Below are 24,579 nucleotides of genomic sequence, written 5' to 3' on the forward strand. Positions count from 1 at the left end.
ACCTGAGAGTTCGCAGTGTGGCACCAGAGCTCTGATAAACCCTGGAGATGAAAGTTCTCACTTCAAGGTAGAAAACAGTGAAGATGAGCAATAGATAATTCTTCCCTGTGAGGGTGCTGAGGCGCTGGCACAGGGTGCCCAGAGAAGCTGTGGCTGCCCCATCCCTGGCAGTGCTCAAGGCCAGGTTGGACACAGGGGCTTGGAGCAAGCTGCTCCAGTGGAAGGGGTCCTTGCCCGTGGCAGGGGTTGGAGCTGGAGGAGCTTTGAGGTCCCTTCCAACCCAAACCACTCTGGGATGCTGTGAAGAGCATCTCCACTGGAGCTACTATACAACAGCTTGCAAGGCAGTGTAACAGCACCCTTTGTAACTGCACACTGAAGTCCAAGCTGAGTTAATTTATCTGCAGCCCCAATGCATACACTTCAGATGGATCTCAAAGTCCCACTGCGCTGACCCACTGACCTGTGTTGCTGTTTAAAGTGCCTGTTCCGCACTCATTCAGACAGGGGCTCACAACCGGTTGCATTCTCTCTAAGAACACCAACAACGTCAGTTGTTGCTGCAGTTAAGAGTTAGAATGGGGCTATCACCACCAAGTCAAACACATACATGAGTAAACCAAGATTTTCCTCACATTGTGATAAAATAGAAGAATGAACACATTCCATGTGTTCAAGGGATCACAAGGGCATTGAGCCGTGCTACCAGCCTGTCAAAATCATCAATGCACTCCCAAAACAGTTATCTGTATATATAGAAATATAAAGAAGTGTTCTGTAGTTGAAGAGTAGCTTATGTATGCAGAATGCTTTCAAGAACTAGATATAATAACTTCCAGAAATACATACTTTGTGTGTATATAGATACTATATTATATATAGCATATACTATAGAGTGTATATCATAGAATCCCAGCATGGTTTGTGTTGGAAGGGAGCTTAAAGCTCCTCCAGCTCCAACCCCTGCCACGGGCAGGGACCCCTTCCACTGGAGCAGCTTGCTCCAAGCCCCTGTGTCCAACCTGGCCTTGAACACTGCCAGGGATGGGGCAGCCACAGCTTCTCTGGGCACCCTGGGCCAGCGCCTCAGCACCCTCACAGGGAAGAGCTTCTGCCTAAGAGCTCAGCTCAGTCTCCCCTCTGGCAGGTTAAAGCCATACATGTACACACATGTGAGGTCATGGAGACCTCAGAGCAGCCTTCCAGTATCTGAAGGGGGCCTACAAGGATGCTGGGGATGGGCTCTTCATCAGGGACTGCAGTGACAGGACAAGGGGTAACGGGTTCAAACTGAAACAGGGGAAGTTTAGATTGGATCTAAGGAAGAAATTCTTTACTGTGAGGGTGCTGAGGCACTGGAATGGGTTGCCCAGGGAGGTTGTGAATGCTCCATCCCTGGCGGTGTTCAAGGCCAGGTTGGACAGAGCCTTGGGTGCCATGGTTTAGTGTGAGGTGTCCCTGCCCACGGCAGGGGGTCAGAAGTGGATGATCTCAAGGTCCTTTCCAACCCTGACTATTCTATGACTCTATGACACATTCTACATGAGATAAATATATTTCTTGAAATCAATTAAAAATTACTAAAGCAAACCACAGGGCAGAAGTAGAGAGGTCCAAATTAGAGAGAGATTAACCTAAGATAAAGAGGAACAAGTCGGGATACAAAGAGCAGCTTCAGGGGGGTTAAATCCACTTATCCAAGCCTGCAGGAAGCACTAGATCACGGCCCCCAAATATCTGAAGCCAAACGAATCACTCAGCTAACCACGTTCAAAAGCCTCCCGCGGGTTATCTGTCATCCAGTTGAGTAACATCGGCTTTGGTCTGATTGCTGCACTAGCCCTGCTGCTGTGGCAGCTTTGCTGGTCTTAAACCTGGAGGACATCCCATAAACACGGAGTATTTTGTCTAAAATCACCCACAGCGTGATGGTGGCTCATCTAAACCCTGTGCTTGGTGTGTGACCGTGCCGAGGCAGTGCCAGCTCTGCTCTCACATCCCTCCTGTAAACAAGGCAAAGCTCATTAGGCGCTCGCATCCATGGGATCGGTGGCAGGGAAACTACTTCGCCCCCCTTTCATGCCAACATCAAAGAGTACTTTGTTGTTTCCTTGGAAGCGCCAACCTGAAAGCAGCAATTAATGAATGACTATTGTCCCGAAAACATTCAACACACCAGACATATGGAAGAGTGGCAATTCCTGCACGGAGCGAGCGCGTTGGGAGCGGAGCCACTGGGTTGACGCTGGCTCTGCTCACAGCAGCAGCACCATGCTATTTCCAGCCCTGGTATTTTATAGGTTTGATTCTTGCAGCAATTAGCACCTCCCGAGCACAAGTGGAGTCTGTACAAAGCCACAAAATAGGGCTCACAGCAGATAGGAATGACCTCTGCAAAATACTACACCCTTGGCACAACGTGGGCTCCGAGATGGGGCTTGCTTGTGTTGGGTGCTGATGGTGAGGTCAGCGCTGCCAGCCAAAGCTCACAGCCCTGTGCCACTGGTAACAAGTGATATAGTCCTGGTTTCTGCCCTATTTCTGGGTGTATTGGCCTGAAACTTGCCCCCTCTTTGACTCAGACTGTCCCGTGCACATTGACCCCAATATAAAAACATGGAGCTGCTGGAGCGAGGCCAGAGGAGGCCATGGAGATGCTGCGAGGGCTGGAGCAGCTCTGCTCTGGAGCCAGGCTGAGAGAGCTGGGCTGGGGCAGCCTGGACAAGAGAAGGCTCCTGAAGGGGAGACCTGAGAGCAGCTCCAGTGCCTAAAGGGGCTGCAGGAAACCTGGAGAGGGGCTTGGGACAAGGGCCTGTAGGGCCAGGCCAAGGGCAATGGCTTTAACCTGCCAGAGGGGAGACTGAGCTGAGCTCTTAGGCAGAAGCTCTTCCCCGTGAGGGTGCTGAGGCGCTGGCCCAGGGTGCCCAGAGAAGCTGTGGCTGCCCCATCCCTGGCAGTGTTCAAGGCCAGGTTGGACACAGGGGCTTGGAGCAAGCTGCTCCAGTGGAAGGGGTCCCTGCCCGTGGCAGGGGTTGGAGCTGGAGGAGCTTTAAGGTCCCTTCAACACAAACCATTCTATGACTCTACATAGCAAGAAAAATCAGTGTCGTCTTCACTCTAAGCCCCCCTGCCTTATGCACACAAATGCTAAATTTGTCTTAAAATTTAAACTTATCTTAATAAAAAGTCATATGCAAGTGACAGAGGGAAAGCATGAATAGTTTCCTGGAAGGAGCCTACGTTGTTTAGGAACACAAATATTCTTGTTCCAAGTACTTCAATGAGTAAGGCCAGTCACTGGTCATACTTTTCCTCATCTATCAAACATCCCAGACAGAGATAGGAGCCCTTACCTGAGCCAAGTCCTCCTGACACTGGACAAAAAGCAAGAGTTATGAATGAAGACGGTGCAGCACTGGTGACACAGCTTCCTTGAGACAGGCTGAGGATCTCATACATAAGCAATGCTGACCTTGGGAAATGGGCACATGGGATGAAATCCAATGGCACGGACACATGGCCATGCTCTTTTGGGCAAGACCCTCAGGGCTCAGTAGCTGGAATGACCAACTACATGAAAGAGCAGTTAAGAATGTTGGTTGATCATTGGAAAGCTGTAAGCACTGTAGATATGAGAAACAAATGGGATTTTTAGGCTGGTTCGGGCATTTCCAACCTGTGAAGAACCACAGAATCACCCAGGTTGGAAAAGCCCTTTAAGCTCATCCAGTCCAACCGTTCCCAGCACTGCCAAGGCCACCACTAACCCATGGCACTGAGGCCTCATCTCCACGGGGTGTGAACACTTGCAGGGACGGTGCCTGCAGCCCTGCCCTGGGCAGCCTGTTCCAATGCCTGAGCACCCTCTGGGGCAGGAATTGTTCCTCAGCTCCATCTAAACCTGCCCTGGTGCAGCTTGAGGCCGGTTCCTCTTGTCCCATCCCTTGTTCCTTGGGAGCAGAGCCCAGCCCCTCCTGGCTCCATCCTCCTCTCAGGCACTTGTAGGCAGCCATCAGGTCCCCCCTGAGCCTTCTCTTCTCCAGACTGAACCCCCCAGGTCCCTCAGCCCTTCCCCATCACACTTGGGGTCCAGGCCCTGCTCCAGCTCCGTGCCCTTCTCTGGCCCCGCTCCAGCACCTCGATGTCTCTCTTCTAATGGGGGACCCAGAGCTGAACACAGGATTCAAGATGCGGCAAGAAAAGCATCACACAAGATCACAACAGGACGTGAGCCTCTTGAAGTTGTTCTTGACAGCTCCTTGCCCTCATGGCTGCTTAAAAACATCCTATTAGGATTACCCAGCATGATATACGTGTATATACATATAATTGTATAATATATTGGGTATCCTATATATTGTGGCTATCATATATGCATATCATATCATGTATAATATTGTGGTGAAAAGCTGAACAACAGATCCAGGGAAGACAATCGCTTCTCACCTCCCAGGCTAGCAAAGAACCCAGGAACGCCAGCCCAACATTCTGGAGAGCCATTTGTGCTCATTACTGGCCTCGTGGTTTTGTGGCTGAGATTACCTCCAGTGTGTGCCTTGCAAATGATCTGCAGAGAACAGCATGTAGCTCTGAATGAAAAACTGGAAGGAAGAGATGAATGGGTCTGTGTTCTATTTTTTCCCCCTTCTCTTGAGGAAATCTTCGGAGTTACTATAACAACCCTGGCCAGATCCCATCTTGTTGAGTATGGTAACAAACAGAAAACAAAAAAGGCTGATTTTGCTTTTCAAAATCCCAGTCTTCATGAATTTCCTCTTTCAGCTCCGTGGGGAGAAAAGGGAAGTTTCCCAAAGAAAGGAGTCCTAAACCAGCGCTGCTGATGGGTCCCGAGGTGGACAAAAGAGTGGCACAGAAAGCAAAGTGTTCATGCAAGGATCGCATTAAGAAGATGCTTTTCACATGGCTGGGAAGTGGTCAGGTAGTTTTAGTGCACAGCCCCCCAGGCTCAACATTCCTTAGGGAAAAGTGCCTTGTTTTCCTTCTGGAAAAGCCCAAAAAATAGGGAATTACAGCTCCAAACACCAGCCAAAGCTCGCCTCCTTTGCTTTCAGCACGGCGCGGCATTATTGCGCTAGTGCTCATGTCTGAGATTCCTCTTCATTTCCATTTTAACAGGGGAAAAGATGTCTCTCTGCAAGGTTGTGCTACTGTTTCAATGTTTATTGCTGCTTGATTTCTCTCCTGCTGCCTGTAGGAAGAAGTGTCACCGGAGTTTTTACAGCATCACCTAAAAAAAAGATGCAGCCACAGCTTTCCCTCGTAGATATCATTTCCTTCATACCCCTCTTCTCATCAAAACTAGAGCACTTCTCGTGGTGGGTGATGGGGTCTCAGCTCTCATAATAGGGTGCTAGACAGACCATCTGCACCCGGAGGAGGTTCTTACAAACCCAAGCCCAGAAGCAGTGCCAGGGATCTACCACGCTCAGGGATTCAGAAGCACAAACTTCCACCCTTGGTGCTCCACCACAGCAGCTCAAGCCGTGTCCACTTGGGAAATGCTGCCCAACAAGAACAGGTCTTAGGAAAGGGGTTCAATCCTTGCCTTGTGCTGAACACGGCTGGAAAATACAGAATCATGGAACGTTTTGGGTTGGAAGGGACCTTAAAGCTCATCCAGTTCCAAACCCCTGCTATGGGCAGGGATGCCTCACACTAGACCAGGTCACCCAAGGCTCTGTCCAACCTGGCCTAGAACACTGCCAGGGATGGGGCATTTACCACTGCTTTGGGCAACCTGTTCCAGCACCTCACCATCCTCACAGGGAAGAACTTCTACCTTATATGAAACCTAAATCTCACCTGTTTCAGTTTGAACCCATCACAGTTCTATCACTACAGCCCCTGATGAAAAGTCCCTCTCTGGTATCATTGTAGGCCCAAACTCACCCAGCTTTTGAACCACAGCTCAGTTCACTAAGCCCATGAGAAGTATGCAAAGGGCTACCGCTGATCCATGACCCTGGGGTTTACGGTTACAGCCAAAAGCCAGCACCTGACTCAGTTTGAATGACCCAGCTTAGATCTAACCTGTAGGTTTTGATTCAAAGAGCTGATGTAACCTGTTCTGCCCTGACCCGGGCCACCAGGCATTGACTCAGAAGGTCACTGCCTGGAGCACGCTTGCAGGACTACATCAGCAGAATGGAGACTTTCAGTCTTTGTAGGAAGAGTTGCTAAAGGATCGTATGAGGAGGAGTTTGGTTCGGCCAGCCAAAGAAAGGGGATAAAGAACAAGACCAGAGATCATAGAATCATGGAATTGTTTGGGTTGGAAGGGACCTTAAAGCTCCTCCAGCTCCAACCCCTGCCACGGGCAGGGACCCCTTCCACTGGAGCAGCTTGCTCCAAGCCCCTGTGTCCAACCTGGCCTTGAACACTGCCAGGGATGGGGCAGCCACAGCTTCTCTGGGCACCCTGGGCCAGCGCCTCAGCACCCTCACAGGGAAGAGCTTCTGCCTAAGAGCTCAGCTCAGTCTCCCCTCTGGCAGGTTAAAGCCATTCCCCTTGGCCTGTCCCATATAACACTGAGCTGATGGCCACCACAAAGAACCCTTTGCCACCACCCCGAATCCTCTAAGAGCCATCACTCCAGCAGCCTGGTGGGACAGGAGGACAACTGCAGACAACTGTCCATACATACAAGCATCAGACACCTCCATCCAGCACGTGAACTCTTGCACTGATTTTCCACCTTGTCCTCCGTGCTCAAGGGCACACTGTTTCTGTCTGAGAGATCTGTGCCTTGTCTTCTCTTGGATCCCAACTGATGCCTACACATGGCTTCGAGCTGCCTCCAGAAACCCATATGTGCACATACAGACCGTAATAACAGTCATTATGCCAGGAGCACTACAACATTACTGTTACAGAATCAACACAAAGAGAGAGTCAAGTTTTGCAGGCGAGGCTTTTAAGAGAAAACCCACTGATGGGACAGGGTGCACTGGGACAGTTGGCATCTCCCTCTGCTCTTGTGGAGCTCGTATTGGGGTTGCAAGGCTGCGTTATCCCTGTGATGCTCAACTCTGTGACTACAAGTTTCACCGGTTTCAGGTTCAGACCAATGATGACTTATCGGCATGTGAACCAAAGCAAGAGTCTTCTGGCCACCAGCACCACAAATGCAACGTGGGGCACCAAAATCCAGCTGTGCTCTGCCATCAGCAACTCAACCACCCCTGATTTTGTCTTGCTACTCCATAGATGATACATACGGCAGACTTGACTCCAGCTGGCCCTATTGTATTGGATCTACAGTGACAGACAACAGGAGCCAGAAACTTTTTGTTCAAGTAGAGCCAGCAGATGTGACACTGAATAAACACAGACAGTCAATCTGCTGAGTAAGAAGGTATCGTTCATATAAATAACATACATCTAATCCTGCTTCCATTTTAAACCCAAATATGGGAATGCAAGATGCTCCGTGCTCTGCAGACTTCGGCTTTGAACAATGAGATGAAGCAGAAGCAGATAACACACGGCCCCTCTGAGCTCGCTTGAATCCTTATTCCACTTTGGCTCTCAATTATTAGCAGCTCCACAGCTTTCTCCAGGAAGAGCTTCCCAATGAGCGTTAACAGTCTGGCCAGGCTCGTGTCAGATGGGAGACGTTAGGCTTATCAAAATAGCTGCTGGACCACACTGCTTCTCCCAATGGATCTTAATTACAGAGCAATTAAAAGCATTATCCCAATCCTTTCAAGCTCACGCTGCTCGAAAACAGGCATTACACCCACTGAGGGGTTCCTCATGGTCTCAGTGACGGGACTCGTTGGGTTTGTCCTCTGGGATGACTCCTGCTTAATGGGAGAAGGCTGCACATTTGCTGCTGCCAAAGATGATTTCATTAGGAGCCAGTTATGATATGAATTAGCACACGAGGAAACCTCCACTTTAGAGGTGACGTGCACCCTCGGCACGAGGCCCTTGCCTTGTTTCAGTATCAGATGCACTCAGAAAGCAAGTAAAATGAGTAGGTAAGTTTGATATAGATACTTGTATCTACACTAAAGATAAAACTGGGGCAACTGCCTTCCAACTGCCTCTGCCATGTAATCATGGAATGGTTTGGGTTGGAAAGGACCTTAAAGCTCATTTAGTTCCAACCCCCTGCCATGGTCACGGACACTATCCACTTGAGGATGTATCCCTTAAGGACATGTATCCCTTGAATATTAATGCTCACGAACCTTTAAAAGACAAGGAAGTTTTTAATGGTGTTAAGGATTTGCTTTATTGAAAGAGGAATGACTACGAGAGGACTGTCACTGAGGCTCATTGTGCTCCGTATCACTGTGCCTGGTTTCCCCCACTCAGAGGGATCACTTCATCCTTCCTCCAAACAGAGCTACCAGTAGGATGTAATGATGTAACACACAGCAATTAAAATAGGATGGAGAAAACCCCCATATTATTACATTTCCCATGGGATTAACCTCCCTTCTCATTAGAAACTCATTTATCTCCTTTTTTTCCCCCCCATTTGCTAGTGAGCTCCTCCAAGACAAACAGTGATTTATTTGTTCCCTGAGAACCCCGGACCTGGAAGATGCAGCCATCTGTCAGCGGGAAGGAGCTCTCCATAAACTGCTGCTTCCTCATCAAACCCTTCATGGAGTTTAATTTGCCACCTCAACTAGCAAAGGAAACCAAACAGCTTTTAGTTATCATGGAAGGGTTTGTGTTGAAGGGACCTTAAAGCTCCTCCAGCTCCAACCCCTGCCACGGGCAGGGACCCCTTCCACTGGAGCAGCTTGCTCCAAGCCCCTGTGTCCAACCTGGCCTTGAACACTGCCAGGGATGGGGCAGCCACAGCTTCTCTGGGCACCCTGGGCCAGCGCCTCAGCACCCTCACAGGGAAGAGCTTCTGCCTTACATCAAACCCGAGCTTCCACTGTTTCAGTTTGAACCCATCACCCCTTGTCCTATCACTGCAGTCCCTGATGAAGAGTCCCTCTCCAGCATCCTTGTAGCCGCCTTCCAACACTGGAAGCTGCTCTGAGGTCTCCACGCAGCTTCTCATCTCCAGGCTGAACAGCCCCAAAGTTCTCAGCCTGTCTTCACATATACATATATACACACATGACATATTTTAAAGTACAAGATCTACAGATCCTTTCAGGATCTAAAGTACACGTTTTCACCACCACCATCGCAGTGCAGAAGGAACTGGCCTCAGTTCACCACCAGCTACGAGTGGTTCAGCTCCCTGTGTTCCGAGAATTGCTTGCACATTTGTTTTCATCTTACACAACCCCACCTCAAAAGGAACCAAAATAAAATGCAGCAAAGGAAAAGGAAAAAGCCAGTTCCCTTCACTGGAAGCAAAATCCAGAGTTTTCTGGCCAGCAGCAGAACTGAAGATCACCGGCTGAAATACTTCTAAAGGATTCCCCACAACTGCTTTGTGAGAGCAGGGAAATGCAGTAAAGCTGGACAGGACATAAATGGGCCAGAAACCCAAAAAGTCTGTTACAAACAGGGTAATAACTAAGGAAAAACCTACACCACCTCACTCAGATAAGGTCTTCTTGAGTACAGGCACAGAAAACTGCAGTGTGAACCCTCTCCCTTCATGAGAATTACTGTTTACTCCCTCATCTACTCACCTGCATTTTATTCCATAAAGATTGTAGGAATTTTCCTCCTAAGAAGACTAAATCCCTGGCAAATTTGACTGAAACCAGTGGAGGGTCTCACCGGTTACTGGATGGAGATGGGAGATTGACTGGTGTGGATTCACCAATGTCTAATCGAAAGAAGTCTGGGCTATGGACTGAACAGAGCTCAGTTGGGCAATCAATCAGCTGTGAGACACAAATCCATTGGAAACCTGGCTTCATTACTCCTGCTCTTCACAGAAGAGATTGTTTCCAATCTAAACCTGTCTAATAAACAGGGTTTCAGACAACAAGGTGCATAGACATTACCTCGGTCACAAAGAGAGTGCGCGGATCGATGATGTCCAAGAAGTGCCTGAATCTGCCATAAAATGAAGTCTGGAAAACAAGGGAAAGAACAAAACATGTTCAGTTAGGAACCAATGAAGAGAAAAGTTTTATTTCCTCCTAAATAGCAGCGAAAAAGATGTAATATAGAAGCTATTCAGCTGTAATTTGGGATAGGAAGCAAAAAGGAAAAGATGATGCCTTGGATCCTGCTAATAGCAGCGTTGCTACTAACAGGATACTAATATAGATATTATAATAAAGGGATACTATCAAGCTGCTAAAATCCTTTCCTTTTACACACCAAATACAACGTTGTCGCCTTCCCCATGGGGCTCTTGGGAGATGCCAGAGGCCACAAAACCCAAGGCACAGCTCCAGACCTCTAAGTGATCTTGTCAATAGGATTCCCACCCTTCGACGTCTTTAAGCCTGTCCCCGTGCTGCTTGTCCTCATTGCCCCTAACACCCATCTCACAGGGTCCCTGACTGGGGGTAAGAGTCGTGTGAAGAAACCCCTTCCCCTGCACACCACCGGAACACAGGTTTGGGAAATTCGATTTTCAAATAGCCTAAAAGAGTTTAAAGTCTCAACAAGGGAATAAATGGTTTAAAGCCATTCCCCTTGTCCTGTCCCTACAGGCCCTTGTCCCAAGCCCCTCTCCAGGTTTCCTGCAGCCCCTTTAGGCACTGGAGCTGCTCTCAGGTCTCCCCTTCGGGAGCCTTCTCTTGTCCAGGCTGCCCCAGCCCAGCTCTCTCAGCCTGGCTCCAGAGCAGAGCTGCTCCAGCCCTCGCAGCATCTCCATGGCCTCCTCTGGCCTCGCTCCAGCAGCTCCACGTCCCTCTTGTGCTGCTGCCCCAGAGCTGGATCAGGGCTGCAGGGTGGGGTCTCCCCAGAGCACAGCAGAGGGGCAGGATCCCCTCCCTGAGCTGCTGCTCACGCTCTGGGGGTGCACCCAGCACACGGGGGGGTTCTGGGCTCAAGCGCTCACTGAAGCTGGGTCATGGGGAGCTTCTCCTCATCCAACACCTCCAAGTTCTCCTCAGGGCTGCTCCATCCCATCTCTCACTCAGACATGTCTGGATTCTTCCACCTGGATGCAGATAGAGGCTAAGTGCCAGCGCTGCATCACCACAGCCTCATCTGGACACCAGCAAAGCCAAACAGACCAGGGCAGCTTGGTCCAGCAGCTCCTCTATCCCTACCATGGCTTCTCTCCTGCAGCCCATTGCGGATGCAGAAAGGACACTGCTCATGGATGGACCTTCACGTACTCCTTGCTATTGAGCACCCTTTGCCCTGAGTGCTCTCCAGCCACGTGCAGCAAACCCCTTTGTGTTTGTAATGCAGAAATGTGCTATAAATAAAGGAGCAGAACATGCATACAGCAGCGAGAATGGTATTTAATCACAGCCTGGCACCAGTTCATCAAACATGCTGGTTCTTCTCCACTGAGCCATCAAGAGGAATACCAATAACGCTGCCTACTTCTTCAGGCAGAGCTGCCTCTGTAACAGCAGCTCCCAGGACCTCACATTCCAACACGCCATGCTCAGCTCCTCACATAACTCTCTGCTGTGTTTTGCCACGTTCTCCACTAAAACGAGAGAAGAAAACCCCACAGTTGAACAAACGAGCTTCAGAAATGAAGCCCCGTGGGTTTTAATTAGCGTTGGTTTCATGAGCACCAGTTCTGGTGCTTTCCAGCTTTTGTGGGCTTGATGCTTTGCTGCTTTCCTTTGGTTTTCAGTCTAAAACCCTCTGCAGATGCCACTGTCCTCCACAAGACGGCTGCCAGTGGTGCAGGCAGTGCCGTGACTAAGCCATGAGTCACTTGGGCCCTCCTCACGTTATCCCGAGCTCCCACGTTCCGTCATCCCTCTCCCACTGCCCATCCTTCTGTGCTTGCTCAATGCCAAACAGCACAGGGAATTCAGAGCAGTTGAAGTAAATGAGAACACGGAATGGTTGAGGCTGGAAGGGACCATTGGTGGCCATTGAGTCCAATCATAGAATCAAGTGGGTTAGAAAACACCTTTAAGATCATTGAGTCCAACCATTACCCCAGCGCTGCCACGTCCACCTCTAAACCATGGCACTGAGAGCAGTAGAAGTGTTTGGGTTGGAAAGGACCTTAAGGTCATTCAATGTCCCTCTTCCAGCAGGGTCACCCAGAGCACATTGCTCAGGATGGTGTCCAGATGACTCTTGATTACCTCCAGGGAAGGAGACTCCACAACCTCTCTGGGCAACCTATTCCTATGGTCACTTATCCTCACAGTAAAGAAGTTCTTCCCATGCTCAGGTGGAACTTCCTATGTTTGAGTTTATTCCATCACCTCTCATCCTATCACCTGGCACCACCAGGAAGAGTCTGGCCCCATCCTCCCTTTAGATGCCTCTGTACATTGATCCCACTGAACCTTCTCCAGCCTGAACAGCCCCAGCTCCCTCAGCCTTTCCTCAGAGGAGAGATGCTCCAGACCCTGAATCCTTCCAGAAGCCCTTCACTGGCCTTGCTCCAGGAGCTCCAGGTCTCCCTCATACTGGGGACCTCAGATGTGGACACAGTTCACCAGTGCTGAGGAGAAGGAGGATCACCTCCCTCAACCTGATGGCAACGCTCTTCCTCACGCAGCCCAGGACACTGTTGGCCACCCTGGGCACACTGCTGGCCCATGGACAACTCCATGGCCACCAGGTCCCTCTCTGCTTCCCAGCAGGTCAGCCCCCAGCCTCTACTGGTGCATGGGGTTATTCCTCCATAGGGGCAGGACCCTGCACTTGCCTTTGTTGCTCCAAAGGTTCCTCTTGCCCATCTCTCCAGCCTGCCTGAAGGACAGCACAGCACGATGGGGCAGTGTGGGAGTGGGGAGACCCATGTTTGAGTCCACCTTCCCTTCCCTAGAGCAGGCAACAAGACCCAGCCCCTCAGCTGTGGTTTCCACTTTGGTTTTGCTCTACCATGAGCTCTCTAAGATGCACTCACATGAAGGTGCTTCTCCTTGTTGCTCTGATTTGCTGCCTGGAAGTGAAAAACCCCTCTAAAAAGCCTCCCATGAATGGTATTCTGGTGCTCAACCACAACCCACCCCTTCCAACAGAAAGCTGTTGTCACCCTAAGACTCAATCTTCATCACTCGGATCAAAGCCCGGATCTTCCTGCTCTCTGTCCTAGATTCCAAGAGACAGGATGAGCTGCAGGCCCACAGCAGTGATTTATCCTTTCAGGGGTCCTCAGCACACTCACAGGTCAGCTCAACATCCCTCATCACCACTGTGCGACAGCAGAAGACAAGCCATTAAGTTAGGCCAAGTTTCTTCAAATGAGGCCACTGCATTGAACCTCCTTCATTCCCATGTCCAGGCCTGGATTTTAAAGGGAGCAGCTTTGTCGATGAAGCAACTGGGGAAGAAAACATTCGAATTGGTAAAAAAGCGTTTTCCCCATCCTGCTTCATCCCATCACGTGCAGAGGTCATAAAACCCAGAGGAAAAGAAGCAAACCAAGGTCAGGCTTGGACAGGGAGAGCTAGATGGAGGCGAGATGAGTGGCAGAGTGGGATGGTGGAAGTCCCCAGCTCTACATCTACAACATCTCGAAGTCCTTTCATGGTACCATACACTGTGTCATAAAAAACAGGCCCAAAAATAGAGGAGTAAGAGTTCAAATATGATTTGTTGTGGGTGTTTTAACCTCTGATGAAGGAGAAGCTCATTTTCCACATCAGCAGCTCCCTATGCTGTGGTCTCTCTGAAAACCACCTAAAATGGGACCAAATTCAAATCAAGAGCAAAGTAGTCTTCTTCAGGCTGCATCTAAGCATCATCACTCCATATTTCACTACTCAGCCCACCTAAGCAGCACCGTACAGCCCCGGAGCAAAGATATCCATGGTTTTTCCTTTGTCCAACTTTGGCCAAGGGCCTGTAGGGCCAGGCCAAGGGGAATGGCTTGAACCTGCCAGAGGGGAGACTGAGATGAGCTCTTAGGCAGAAGCTCTTCCCTGTGAGGGTGCTGAGGCGCTGGCCCAGGGTGCCCAGAGAAGCTGTGGCTGCCCCATCCCTGGCAGTGTTCAAGGCCAGGTTGGACACAGGGGCTTGGAGCAAGCTGCTCCAGTGGAAGGGGTCCCTGCTCGTGGCAGGGGTTGGAGCTGGAGGAGCTTTAAGGTCCCTTCCGACCCAAACCGCTCTGGAATTGTGCGATTCCTGAAGAGCAGGCAGCCCTGGGAAGAACAGGAGATACAACTCGCCCCAATTTAATTGCAGTGTGATTTCAAACAGGATTTAATTAAAGCCGGAGCAAGAGGCAGGCAGATTTGGGGTTGGTTTTTCTTTTTGTTGAGCTAAAAAACTGAGGCTGACGTCAGCTTGAAATTAATTAGGAAGAGATTAAAGCTGACCCAAACCAAAGCAAGGGAATGCAAGCTGCGGAGCAATGGGCCAGGCAGCAGAGCTGTGTAACTGCACACAGGCTGCAGCCCAGCCCAGCGCAAGCTTAGGTTAAGGCCATGGACTCTGCTGTTGGACGCTCTCAGCTTGACTTTAAACATCAAAGAACCAGTACGGAGCCAGGAGTAGCTCCTGCACCTCAGTACCTTCAGGCACCTGCAGTGACGGGGGTGAGCATGAACGGGGATGCACCAGGAAGCAGCATGGAAACCTTTCCCTGGTGTTAGGTGGGGTTTGCATCGTGTAGGACAAGAGACAAACAAACTCCCTGTTTAGAAACCTATGGTGGCTGATAGAGATGGAAGAAAGCAAAGGAATGGCTTTTGGGGCGGGTTCTGTGAAGTCGGCAGATAAACATCAACCCCAAAGGTGTCTGCATTCCTTCCCCTGCTCTGCAATTCACCTCCAAGCACATGCTTGGCAGGACGCAGTGCATTGTACAGGATACACAGGGTCAGCACATCCTCAGGGTTCGGTGAGAGCAAACACCACTTAGCACATTCCAACCCATCTCAAGCTGCTTGCACACACAGGGATGGAGCTGCCCATAGACAGGAGTTGGAGCACTTGTGAACCAAGCTGCTGGAGGGAGTCCAGAGGAGGCCATGGAGATGCTGCGAGGGCTGGAGCAGCTCTGCTCTGGAGCCAGGCTGAGAGAGCTGGGCTGGGGCAGCCTGGACAAGAGAAGGCTCCTGAAGGGGAGACCTGAGAGCAGCTCCAGTGCCTAAAGGGGCTGCAGGAAAGCTGGAGAGGGGCTTGGGACAAGGGCCTGTAGGGACAGGCCAAGGGGAATGGCTTGAACCTGCCAGAGGGGAGACTGAGATGAGCTCTTAGGCAGAAGCTCTTCCCTGTGAGGGTGCTGAGGCGCTGGCCCAGGGTGCCCAGAGAAGCTGTGGCTGCCCCATCCCTGGCAGTGCTCAAGGCCAGGTTGGACACAGGGGCTTGGAGCAAGCTGCTCCAGTGGAAGGGGTCCCTGCCCGTGGCAGGGGTTGGAGCTGGAGGAGCTTTAAGGTCCCTTCCAACCCAAACCAGGCTGGGATTCTGTGACAGTGATGCCTCTTTAGGAGAGAAGAGTTCCATTCCCTTTCTTAAAGTGGAAAACAACCTCACACCAAGCAGCACGAGGAGAAACTTCTGTGCTCCCATTGCAGTACAGCTCCGGTTCCTCCTGCTGCCTGTAACTGGGCTTTTAGCGACCACACTGTGCAAGCTGCGAGGCATTTAGCTCCTGAGAGGCGTATCTAATCAGTATCTTTATCTGTGTGTCACTGCAAGGGTTATCTTGGACACGTGGTTTTGATAAGAGGGGCAATAAACCTTGGCTGGGCTCTCAACTCACCAGATTAAAGCATAGGAAGAGCAGGAAATAACAAGTTTTAGCACTAAGGTCCCCATGAGCCACTGCCGAGATGATCATGTGCGAAGTTCCAGCATTCAAACCCTCTGCAAGGTCAAGCTCTGGAGCAGCACATCCCCACCAACGCTGTTAATGGTGCAGGGGGAGAAATGGCACGTGGGACCAACAGAACGGACCCTCCAGAGCGCACCACGTGCTCCAGGACCATTCACTGAGCCGAGCGAGGGCTAGAAGATGGTTATGGGGCTGGTTTGGGTTTATTCCCCTTTATTCCATCTCCTTCCTCTGAAGGATCCAAGATCTGCAACTCCTTTTTATGCCCATGAGTTGTGCTTGTTGAGATGAATGCCCCCAACCTCAGCTGGGAAGGAGTCTCCTCACTTCTTGGCTGCGCTCAAAGTCCTCCTGCACCAACCAAGACAACCTCATAGTACTTTATAAAGGGCTGACCCCAATAAAAGCATCAGAATTTAACCCCCTCCAGCATTAAACCCCCCTGGGCAGCAAACAGCAGCGCCCACATCTTATTTAGAGCCTTGCTGTTAAGGTTTCCTCTGATAGAAAAAGCACTGATTTTGCCCAGGGTAAATACCTGGGCTGCAGGTAATGACCCCAGGGCACTGGGAACACACATTGAGCTCTGGCTTCAGAAGAGGAAGCACTGAAATCCTTAAGGAAAATAGGGTACAGCTCTCAAATTAGAGCTACTCATCAGGAAATTCAGCCCTTCTCACACATTCTCAAGCCTAAGAGTCCTCATTTCATCTTTCACCTAAAAATAGCCTATTTCCACTGCGAGCAAGGCTCTTTGCAGCAAAGAAACCCCAAAGAAAGGTGACTTGACAGAACTCACTGCCCAGAGATCAAGAAAACCCAATCAACCGCAAGACAAGGGAGGGGAAAAGGGGATTTCATGAGCTCGCTCCCGAGGTGGTGCCAGGGGAAGGAAACCACCGCGAGCTCCTCTGCCCCAGATCCAAGTTTGCTCTCCAAGGGTTTTGTTCCTCGCACACATCTCTGCCTTGTTTTCCCCCTGCAGGGACTCAGTCCCTGCATCACTTCCAGCCCCGGTTTTAGTCCAACCTCCCCTTAAACAGCCCCAGACCTGCTCCCAGCCAGTGCTTCAGAGGAAAACAAGTGCTGGCATCACACGGGGCTATGGCTGGAATTTAAACAGCATCACTAATCCCTTCCAAGGCACGCAAAGCATCCTTTATCATCCAACACCGGGATCCTAGAAACAGATAAACCCCTGCAACGAGCCACGAAACAGAATGGGAAAGGCATGGATAGAGAAGGATCGGGGTGTTCAAGGGCTGCAGATCCCTTGGGCTCACACCCATGTTGCTCCCCAGAACTGGGGCGTGAAGTTTGGTGGCAAACCCCAAGGCCAAGATGAGGGAAATCACAGAATGGTTTGGGTTGGAAGGGACCTTAAAGCTCCTCCAGCTCCAACCCCTGCCACGGGCAGGGACCCCTTCCACTGGAGCAGCTTGCTCCAAGCCCCTGTGTCCAACCTGGCCTTGAACACTGCCAGGGATGGAGCATTCACAACTTCCTTGGCCAACCCGTTCCAGTGCCTCAGCAACCTCATGACAACTATAACCATCTGACCTAGACATGAACGACTTCAGCTCGGCTGGGTTGTGTGATGAGAGCAGGAGGAAAGGAATCAACCCACTCCAGAAGAGAAGGGGAATGCTTCCCAACGCCGTTGGCAGCGCACCCCCAAAGGACACAGTCCCAAGGGGCCTGGGTTCCCCAGCAGGGTGAGGGTTAACGCACCCAGCTCATCTCCCAGGGGTGGCAGCGAGGAGGGGACGGCTGGGCTCGCTCTCACACACACACACACACACACAACCCATCATTAACATCCTGCCATAGCCCTCCAAACGGCTTCTAAATGTTGCTACAAGTGACAGTCGCTCCTTAATGAACAGAACGCACCGATTCTGTGCCTGACTCGCTGCCAAGTGTGCCTCGAATCATCTGTGGTGTCTAGAAGGGAGTAGCGTCTCCTCCTCCTCATCTCCTTATTAAAAAGCTCCATCTCCCCAGCCTGAGCATCCCTCGGCTCACGCAGCCGAGCAGGCTCCCGCCATGGGGAAGTCACCTCTTCCTCGCGGCGCTCCCAGGAGGTTCCGTGCCCTTCCATACAGGGGTAAGGCGGTGGGGAAAAGAGGCACGGAGATGCAGGAGCAAAGAGCTGGCCCCTATGGGAAACCAGCAACTGGACTCTCAGCAACCCAGATGGGTGCTTTGGTCAATGGAGAGCTGCAATTAGCGAGTCAGATGGTTGGCAAATAGTGGTCCTGTGCAGATTTCATAGGGATGGTGGGAAGAGTCTCCTTGGAGACTGCCCCAGTAGTCACAGACACACATATTAATGAGCAGACTCACTCTTGAGCCTGCAGTTCCAATGGCTCATTCCTCTCCTGAGGAATCCTGCCCAGCTCAGGAGCCACAGAAGGATGCTCTATGGCCTCCATGGGAATGAAGAGTGGTCCCTGTCAGCTATAAGGTGGCAGGAACCCTTCAGAGTGCTTATGAAGAGGCTCTGGAAGGTGGCAGCATGGACGAGCACCTCTGAGCCCTGCACCAGCATCTCCTCACCCGGCTGCTGGGGACCCTTCCCCACCATGCTCCAGCCTCACACACCAGCCCAAGCCACAGCTCCTCACCTCCAATACCCCACATGATGCCATTCCTGCCCCGTCATGGGATAGACATGGGATAGGCTCCATGGAGGGGCCAGGCGAACCCTTGGCACCCACAGCCCGTTCTAAGGCGGCCAAAAGAACAACTTGGGACCGGCGCTGGCTCCTTCACCCCTTGGCTTTCTCCTACCACCGGGGCCCTGCGCTGGAAGCCCTGCTCCCACCCGTAGGCAGCTCCTCGCCTCCCTACAACCTTGTGCTCGCCACCCCGCACCGGGGTAGGGTGAAAGGATGAGGCCGCGCCATGCGCTGGTACCCGGGACCCCGCCAACCCCGCTGCCCTTGGCGGCTGCCGCGGGGCTCGAACCCGCGGCTTTCCTGCTCCACGCTCGCCCCCCCACTCGCTCAGCGCCACAGGGGCACGGCGGGACGCGCCAATCACCGCCCGCCGCGGGAGCCGCCGCGAGGAGGGGGGCGGTGGCTCTGAGTGACAGCGGCGCGGTCCAATCGCAGGCGGGGCTGAGAATCAATCAGCCAATCAGCGAGCATACCAGGGGGAGGGCGGGGCAGAGGAGCGGGGGTCTCTCCTCTCCCGGGGTGGGGGGGGGAATGGGGGGTGCGGGGACGCGAAGCCGCGCACGGAGGTTGAGGGGAAGCGCCTCCCGCCGCCGGTCCCTGCCCTTCCCCGCTCCCTCCGAGGCCGGCGGTACCTGCTCGAAGCGCGGCTTCCCCAGCTGGAACGGGGGATAATCGGCCGGCTCCGCCATCCCCTCCCCGCGCCGCAAGCGCCACTTTAAACGGCCTCCCCCCGCCGCCGGGCCCGCCCCTCGCGGCGGCGCCGCGCTGATTGGCTGCTGCCCACCGCAGCTCCCGCGGGGCACGACGGGAAATGGAGTCCGGACGGAGGGACGGGGGTGGCAGGGACAGCCAATGGGAGGGCGCGGGGGCCGCGGGGCAGTATGGGAAATGGAGTCCGCGGCGGGAGCATGAGGGGTCTGACCCGGGGGGGGCGAATATCCTCAGGGCAGCAGAAGCAGCACCCGCCATGACAGAAGGGTTTGGGTGAAGGGACCTTAAAGCTCCTCCAGCTCCAACCCCTGCCACGGGCAGGGACCCCTTCCACTGGAGCAGCTTGCTCCAAGCCCCTGTGTCCAACCTGGCCTTGAACACTGCCAGGGATGGGGCAGCCACAGCTTCTCTGGGCACCCTGGGCCAGCGCCTCAGCACCCTCACAGAGGAGAAGGTCCTGACATCTAATGTAGATCTAAGTGCAGAAAGATTAAGAAGAAACCCAGGGTCAAAAATACAGAAGTGACTTTGGAAAGCTCAGCAAAACACAAGATAACCGTGTCCTGAGAGGAACTTGGCTCATTGTGAGACTAAAATCCCACCTCCTGAGGTAAAGGACCTTTGCCCACAGAGACCTTTACACACAGAACATGTGCAGTGAACTATACACGGTGTCTTTAGACAGAGATGAGCTGCAGTGCTGGTGTCCTCAACATGAGAAGGACGTGGAGCTGTTGGAACAAGTCCAGAGGAGGCCACGAGGATGATCAGGGGCTGGAGCACCTCCTGTATGAAGACAGGCTGAGAAAGTTGGGGCTGTTCAGCCTGGAGAAGAGAAGGCTGCGTGGAGACCTCAGAGCAGCTTCCAGTGTCTGAAGGGGGCTACAAGGATGTTGGGGATGGGCTCTTCATCAGGGACTGCAGTGACAGGACAAGGGGTAACGGGTTCAGACTGAAACGGGAAGTCCAGGTTGGAGATAAGGCAGAAGTTGTTCCCTGTGAAGGTGCTGCCACTTCCCCATGTCCATCCTCCTTTTTATGAAGAAACAGCTGAATTTAGCAACCAGCAGCGATGTCTGAAGCAAGCAGAGAGCATTGCTCTGTTCTTCCTGCCCTGGGAGCACGTACACCTCGTGGCCCACGCTTCCAACCCCTTCATAAGGAACTCATGCCAAAAAGCCCTTCCCGTTTTGAGCACAAACACTGTTTGTCAGTGATGCAGCAGCCAGGAGACGGGTGGTGATAGAGGACTCACAGGAACGTGATGTGGAAAGTGGACGTTTGCCTTAAAGCTGGAATTGAGCAAATAATAACAGAGAGAAAGGGGAAAGCCTGAAAGCTGCTGAAGAAAAACCCCTTAAATTTCATCCTTTCCTTGTGGAAACACATTGATGGCTCCTAACAATTGCTATTGACCTTTAAAATAGGTGATTACAAGGGAAGAATTGGCAATCTGGGAATAAGGAGTTTACTCGGATGCAGATGGATTTGCCCATGTGCTCAGTGCCGGGATGTGTGGAGCTAAAGGAGGGGCTGGGGGCCGAAGGGATGTGTGCGAACTGCCTCCGGAATCTTCTTCTTTAGATTAGTGGGATAACAAGAGTCTGACCCTTCCAATGCTGCTGCAATGGGTTGGGGGATTAGGATCAATGCTCTGAGGAAGAGCAAAGGGTCAGCAAATAGAGCGCAGGGGAGGATGGAGCAGGGGAAGCAGCCAGGTATAAGGGGAAGGATTGGAGCAGCAGCAGTCAAAGCAGGAGGTTACAGAGCAGGGCGGGAACAGATTTTCCACCTAAGGAGGAATTAAACAATAGGTGTGAAAAATAAAACCCTTATTTTTTTTTTGCCTTACAGGGAAAAATGTGACCGTCACAACACTGCTGTGGGGATGCGGCTGCTCTGCTTTATGGATGTGGTGCTGAATCTCCTTTCTTTCCCATCCCTTCCCATCTGCAAAACCATTTCTGCTTTTAGGCTAATTCAGCACCGATCCCCTTCAGTGGATCCTGAATCTCCTGCAGCTCTGGGTAGAAAAGGGGCTCAGAGTGTCCAACCTGGCCTTGAGCACTGCCAGGGATGGGGCAGCCACAGCTTCTCTGGGCACCCTGTGCCAGTGCCTCAGCACCCTCACAGTAAAGAACTGCTTCCTTAGATCTAACCTGACCTGCCCCTGTTTCAGTTAGAACCCATCACCCCTTGTCCTATTGCAACAGCCCCTGATGCAGAGTCCCTCTCCAGCATCCCTTCCTTTTAGGCAGGGTCTAACCCTGCTCAGAGCCCTAAATGCCATCCTAAAAGGAACAACAAATCCATTGTGCTGTGGGTAACGCTTCACGAGGCAGCTCTCCCTTTCCTAAAGGTTTCATCCTGCACTTCACAGCGCAGCCAAATCCCTCCACTTCCTAAGGATGATATCCCAAACCCCTCCGTCTCCACACAGGGGGAATCTCCCTCCCTCCCATCCCAGCCAGAGCCAGGGAACTGATACAATCCCTAATGTTGACACACTAAATGTTTGGTAACAACAGAGGGGAGAGAATCTGTTTATCTCAAACCCCATTTGGAGTGACATAAGACTATCACTTTTTTGGTTAAATACCAGAAAGAATATCAATTCTTTGGCTGATGTCAATCTCACCAGATCCATGGAGACTGACAGCTCCTGCTTCCTGGGCTGGGGAAGGAGGAGGAGGGGGAGCTGCTTCCTCACAATTGGTTGACAATCATGCTTCTTTCCATTGTGGTGGGGAACAAGCACCCAACCATTGAGTGAGGGGCTCTGGAGACCTGATGTACTAGGTTTAGGTGCAAGGGTTTGGTACCAGGAGGCTACAGGGTGGCTTCTGTAAGAAGCTGCTGGAAGCTTCCCCATATCCAACAGAGATGATACCAATGAACTCCAAGATGGACTCATCAGCAACGTGGCAGCACCTCTGGGACAATGGATTTAAGAAGGAGAAGGACAAAACTGCACCTACAGCTGGAGAGAGGAGTGAGAACATCGAGAGGAGCAGCCCTGCACAGACAAGGTGAGTGCAGGAGGAGGCAGGAGATGCTCCAGGGCTTCCCCTGCAGCCCATGGAGGTCCATGTGGAGCAGGGTGCAGGGGAGCCCACGCTAACCCTGACCTTCCTGCTGCCTTTTCTTTGGCTAGTCTTTCAGGGGATCAGAGTTCAGAGCGCTGATCCCATGGAGCAGCATTCCCAACATTCCCATTCGGGCTCTCAGGGTTAACATGATCCCCCCAGACAGGTGCTAAGCTCCTGATCCAGCTGGAGGAAAAATAACCTGGGATTAGAGCTGACAAAACTCTTCTGTCGGAGCTGTGATTTAGGGAAGCTTAAAGGGTTCATTGGTCTGAAGGAAAAGGCATGAAGGAAGGAAGCTGTATCCTGGAGAAGGGGAAAAGGTGGGATTAGGGCAGAGGAGCTGGAGGGGAAGGGCTGGGAATCAGCCCTGTACTGTGAGAACCCTCAATACTTCATGCCCTGTTCCATGAGGGGTGGCACCGATGGAGCTGGTTTCCTCACCAGGCACCTGAGGCTGCACTCTCTGGTGGCTATGATGCAGGATGAGGTCTCTTCATCCCTGCTCCATCCCTGGCAGTGTTCACAGCAGGCTGGACGGGAATAGGAGGGAGACCCGCTGCAATGTGCAAGAGGATGAATCATGGAATGGTTTGGGTTGGATAGGTCCTTACAGCTCCTCCAGCTCCAACCCCTGCCACGGGCAGGGACCCCTTCCACTGGAGCAGCTTGCTCCAAGCCCCTGTGTCCAACCTGGCCTTGAACACTGCCAGGGATGGGGCAGCCACAGCTTCTCTGGGCACCCTGGGCCAGCGCCTCAGCACCCTCACAGGGAAGAGCTTCCTCCTCATTGCCATGTACTCCCTGCCCAAGCGCCATCAGCACAGACGCTGTTGTCAATAACTCACAAGTTTCTAGGAACAGCTTGAACAACTTTTATTTTCTCTTTAAAGTGCTTCAAACAGAAGAACAAGCTCTTTAGAAACATCAGCTGCAACTATTAAAACATGAACCACTCAGAACCCACTTCCTGCCTCCATCAGGTACAGGGAAACCAACGACTTCAACGCGCCGCCCCCCCCCCCCCCCCCCCCGACGCTTCTCCTTCCCATTTTGGGGTGTTTTCCCACCCCACGTTTACAACACGGAACACACAGAGGTTTCTTCCCGGACACAGCCTAAGGCCGAGTCCACGCGTTGCTTCAGCACCCACATCCCTTCAGGTTTGTTCCAGCTGAAGGATATTCCTTCACGGTTCTTCTGGCCCCTGATTCCAGGCTGGAAGGGCCAGTCAAGGCATAAAGAAATCATTTGGCCAGAGTGTTTTAAGAGCAGAAAACACCCAGTTATGTGCTGGCAGCGAAAGCAGAGCTGTGAGCAAGAGCTCCCTGCCCAAGGCCTCGTGGAACAGCTTGAGCATGGAAAGAGAAAGACCAGAGGCAAAACCATAGAGTGATGTTATGGTTGTGCTTGAAATGGACCCAGGGAGAAGCTGCTGCTGGGCCACCAAAACCCTGCTGGGTTCAGCGAGGACCAGAGCCAGAGTGTTCCCTCCATGGGTTTGCAAAGAAGACGTGGAGATGTGGGACATGAGCAACTTGGGAATGTTTCCCTGCTCCTTTTCCTCACCTTCCCCCTCTACAAGGCAACATCCAGGTCCTCAAACCATTTCCCTCTGATAACTTAGAGGTTTTAACAAGGAGATTACACAGACTCTGGCTTCCGCGCTGTTGTGTGTAGCCACTTATGTATGCAGAGAGTAAACTGTGTGCTGGGGGGAAGAAACCTGTTTGCAGGACAGCCGAGTGGAGAAACAGAGAACGAAGACAAGAACAGCTTCAAGACACCTTTTCCTAAGCACAAGTGCCAAGGTCCCCGTGCAGAGCCCCACCGTGGCCCCTGGAGATGCTCTGCTGTCACCAAGCCATCGTGAGAGTGCTTTAGCCTCCCCTCGATGGCAGCAGAAGGCAGTTTGGGGACATTTGGGGACCGTGCTGCTCGGAGGGAGGTGTCAGATATTGCTGACAGGGCCCAATACAGCCCTGCTGAGAGGAACTTTATATATTCAAGTGCAAAACATTCAAGCTTTGGAGGAGAGAAAAGGCCGAGCTAAGGCAGAAGGGGAACGTGCTGAAGAGGAGGGGAAAAGGTGCAGTGAGCTCCTTATCAACACTGGCACTTGTGTGTGGGGAGCACCTACAATGCAGAAGTCCTGGGAAGCAGATGGTTGGGGGGGAGCAGGGAGCCAGTGTGAGAATCCAGCTCTGGTTTCCCCTTCCTCATTCCCAACTGACATAAGCCTTCTCCATTCAGCATCCCTGCG

The 24,579-nt window shown here is 52.0% G+C and overlaps 1 protein-coding gene across 1 annotated transcript in view; it reads right to left on the minus strand.

Moving 5' to 3' along the window:
- The window catches only part of SFXN5 (sideroflexin 5), a gene marked incomplete at its 3' end in the record, with an annotated part of 68,949 nt that extends 49,737 nt beyond the window's left edge, over positions 1-19,212 (minus strand). Inside the window, exons 1-2 of the mRNA XM_080613220.1 lie at positions 19,152-19,212; positions 9,957-10,025 (exon numbers count right to left, since the gene is read on the minus strand). Coding sequence (XP_080469346.1) covers positions 9,957-10,025; positions 19,152-19,208 — 126 coding nt within the window. The 5' untranslated portion in view covers positions 19,209-19,212. The remainder of the gene's footprint in view (positions 1-9,956; positions 10,026-19,151) is intronic.
- Between the last annotated feature and the right edge of the window lie 5,367 nt (positions 19,213-24,579).

The sequence above is a fragment of the Psittacula echo genome, assembly GCF_963264785.1.
Source record: "Psittacula echo genome assembly, chromosome: 1".
Taxonomy (NCBI): Eukaryota; Metazoa; Chordata; class Aves; order Psittaciformes; family Psittacidae; genus Psittacula; species Psittacula echo.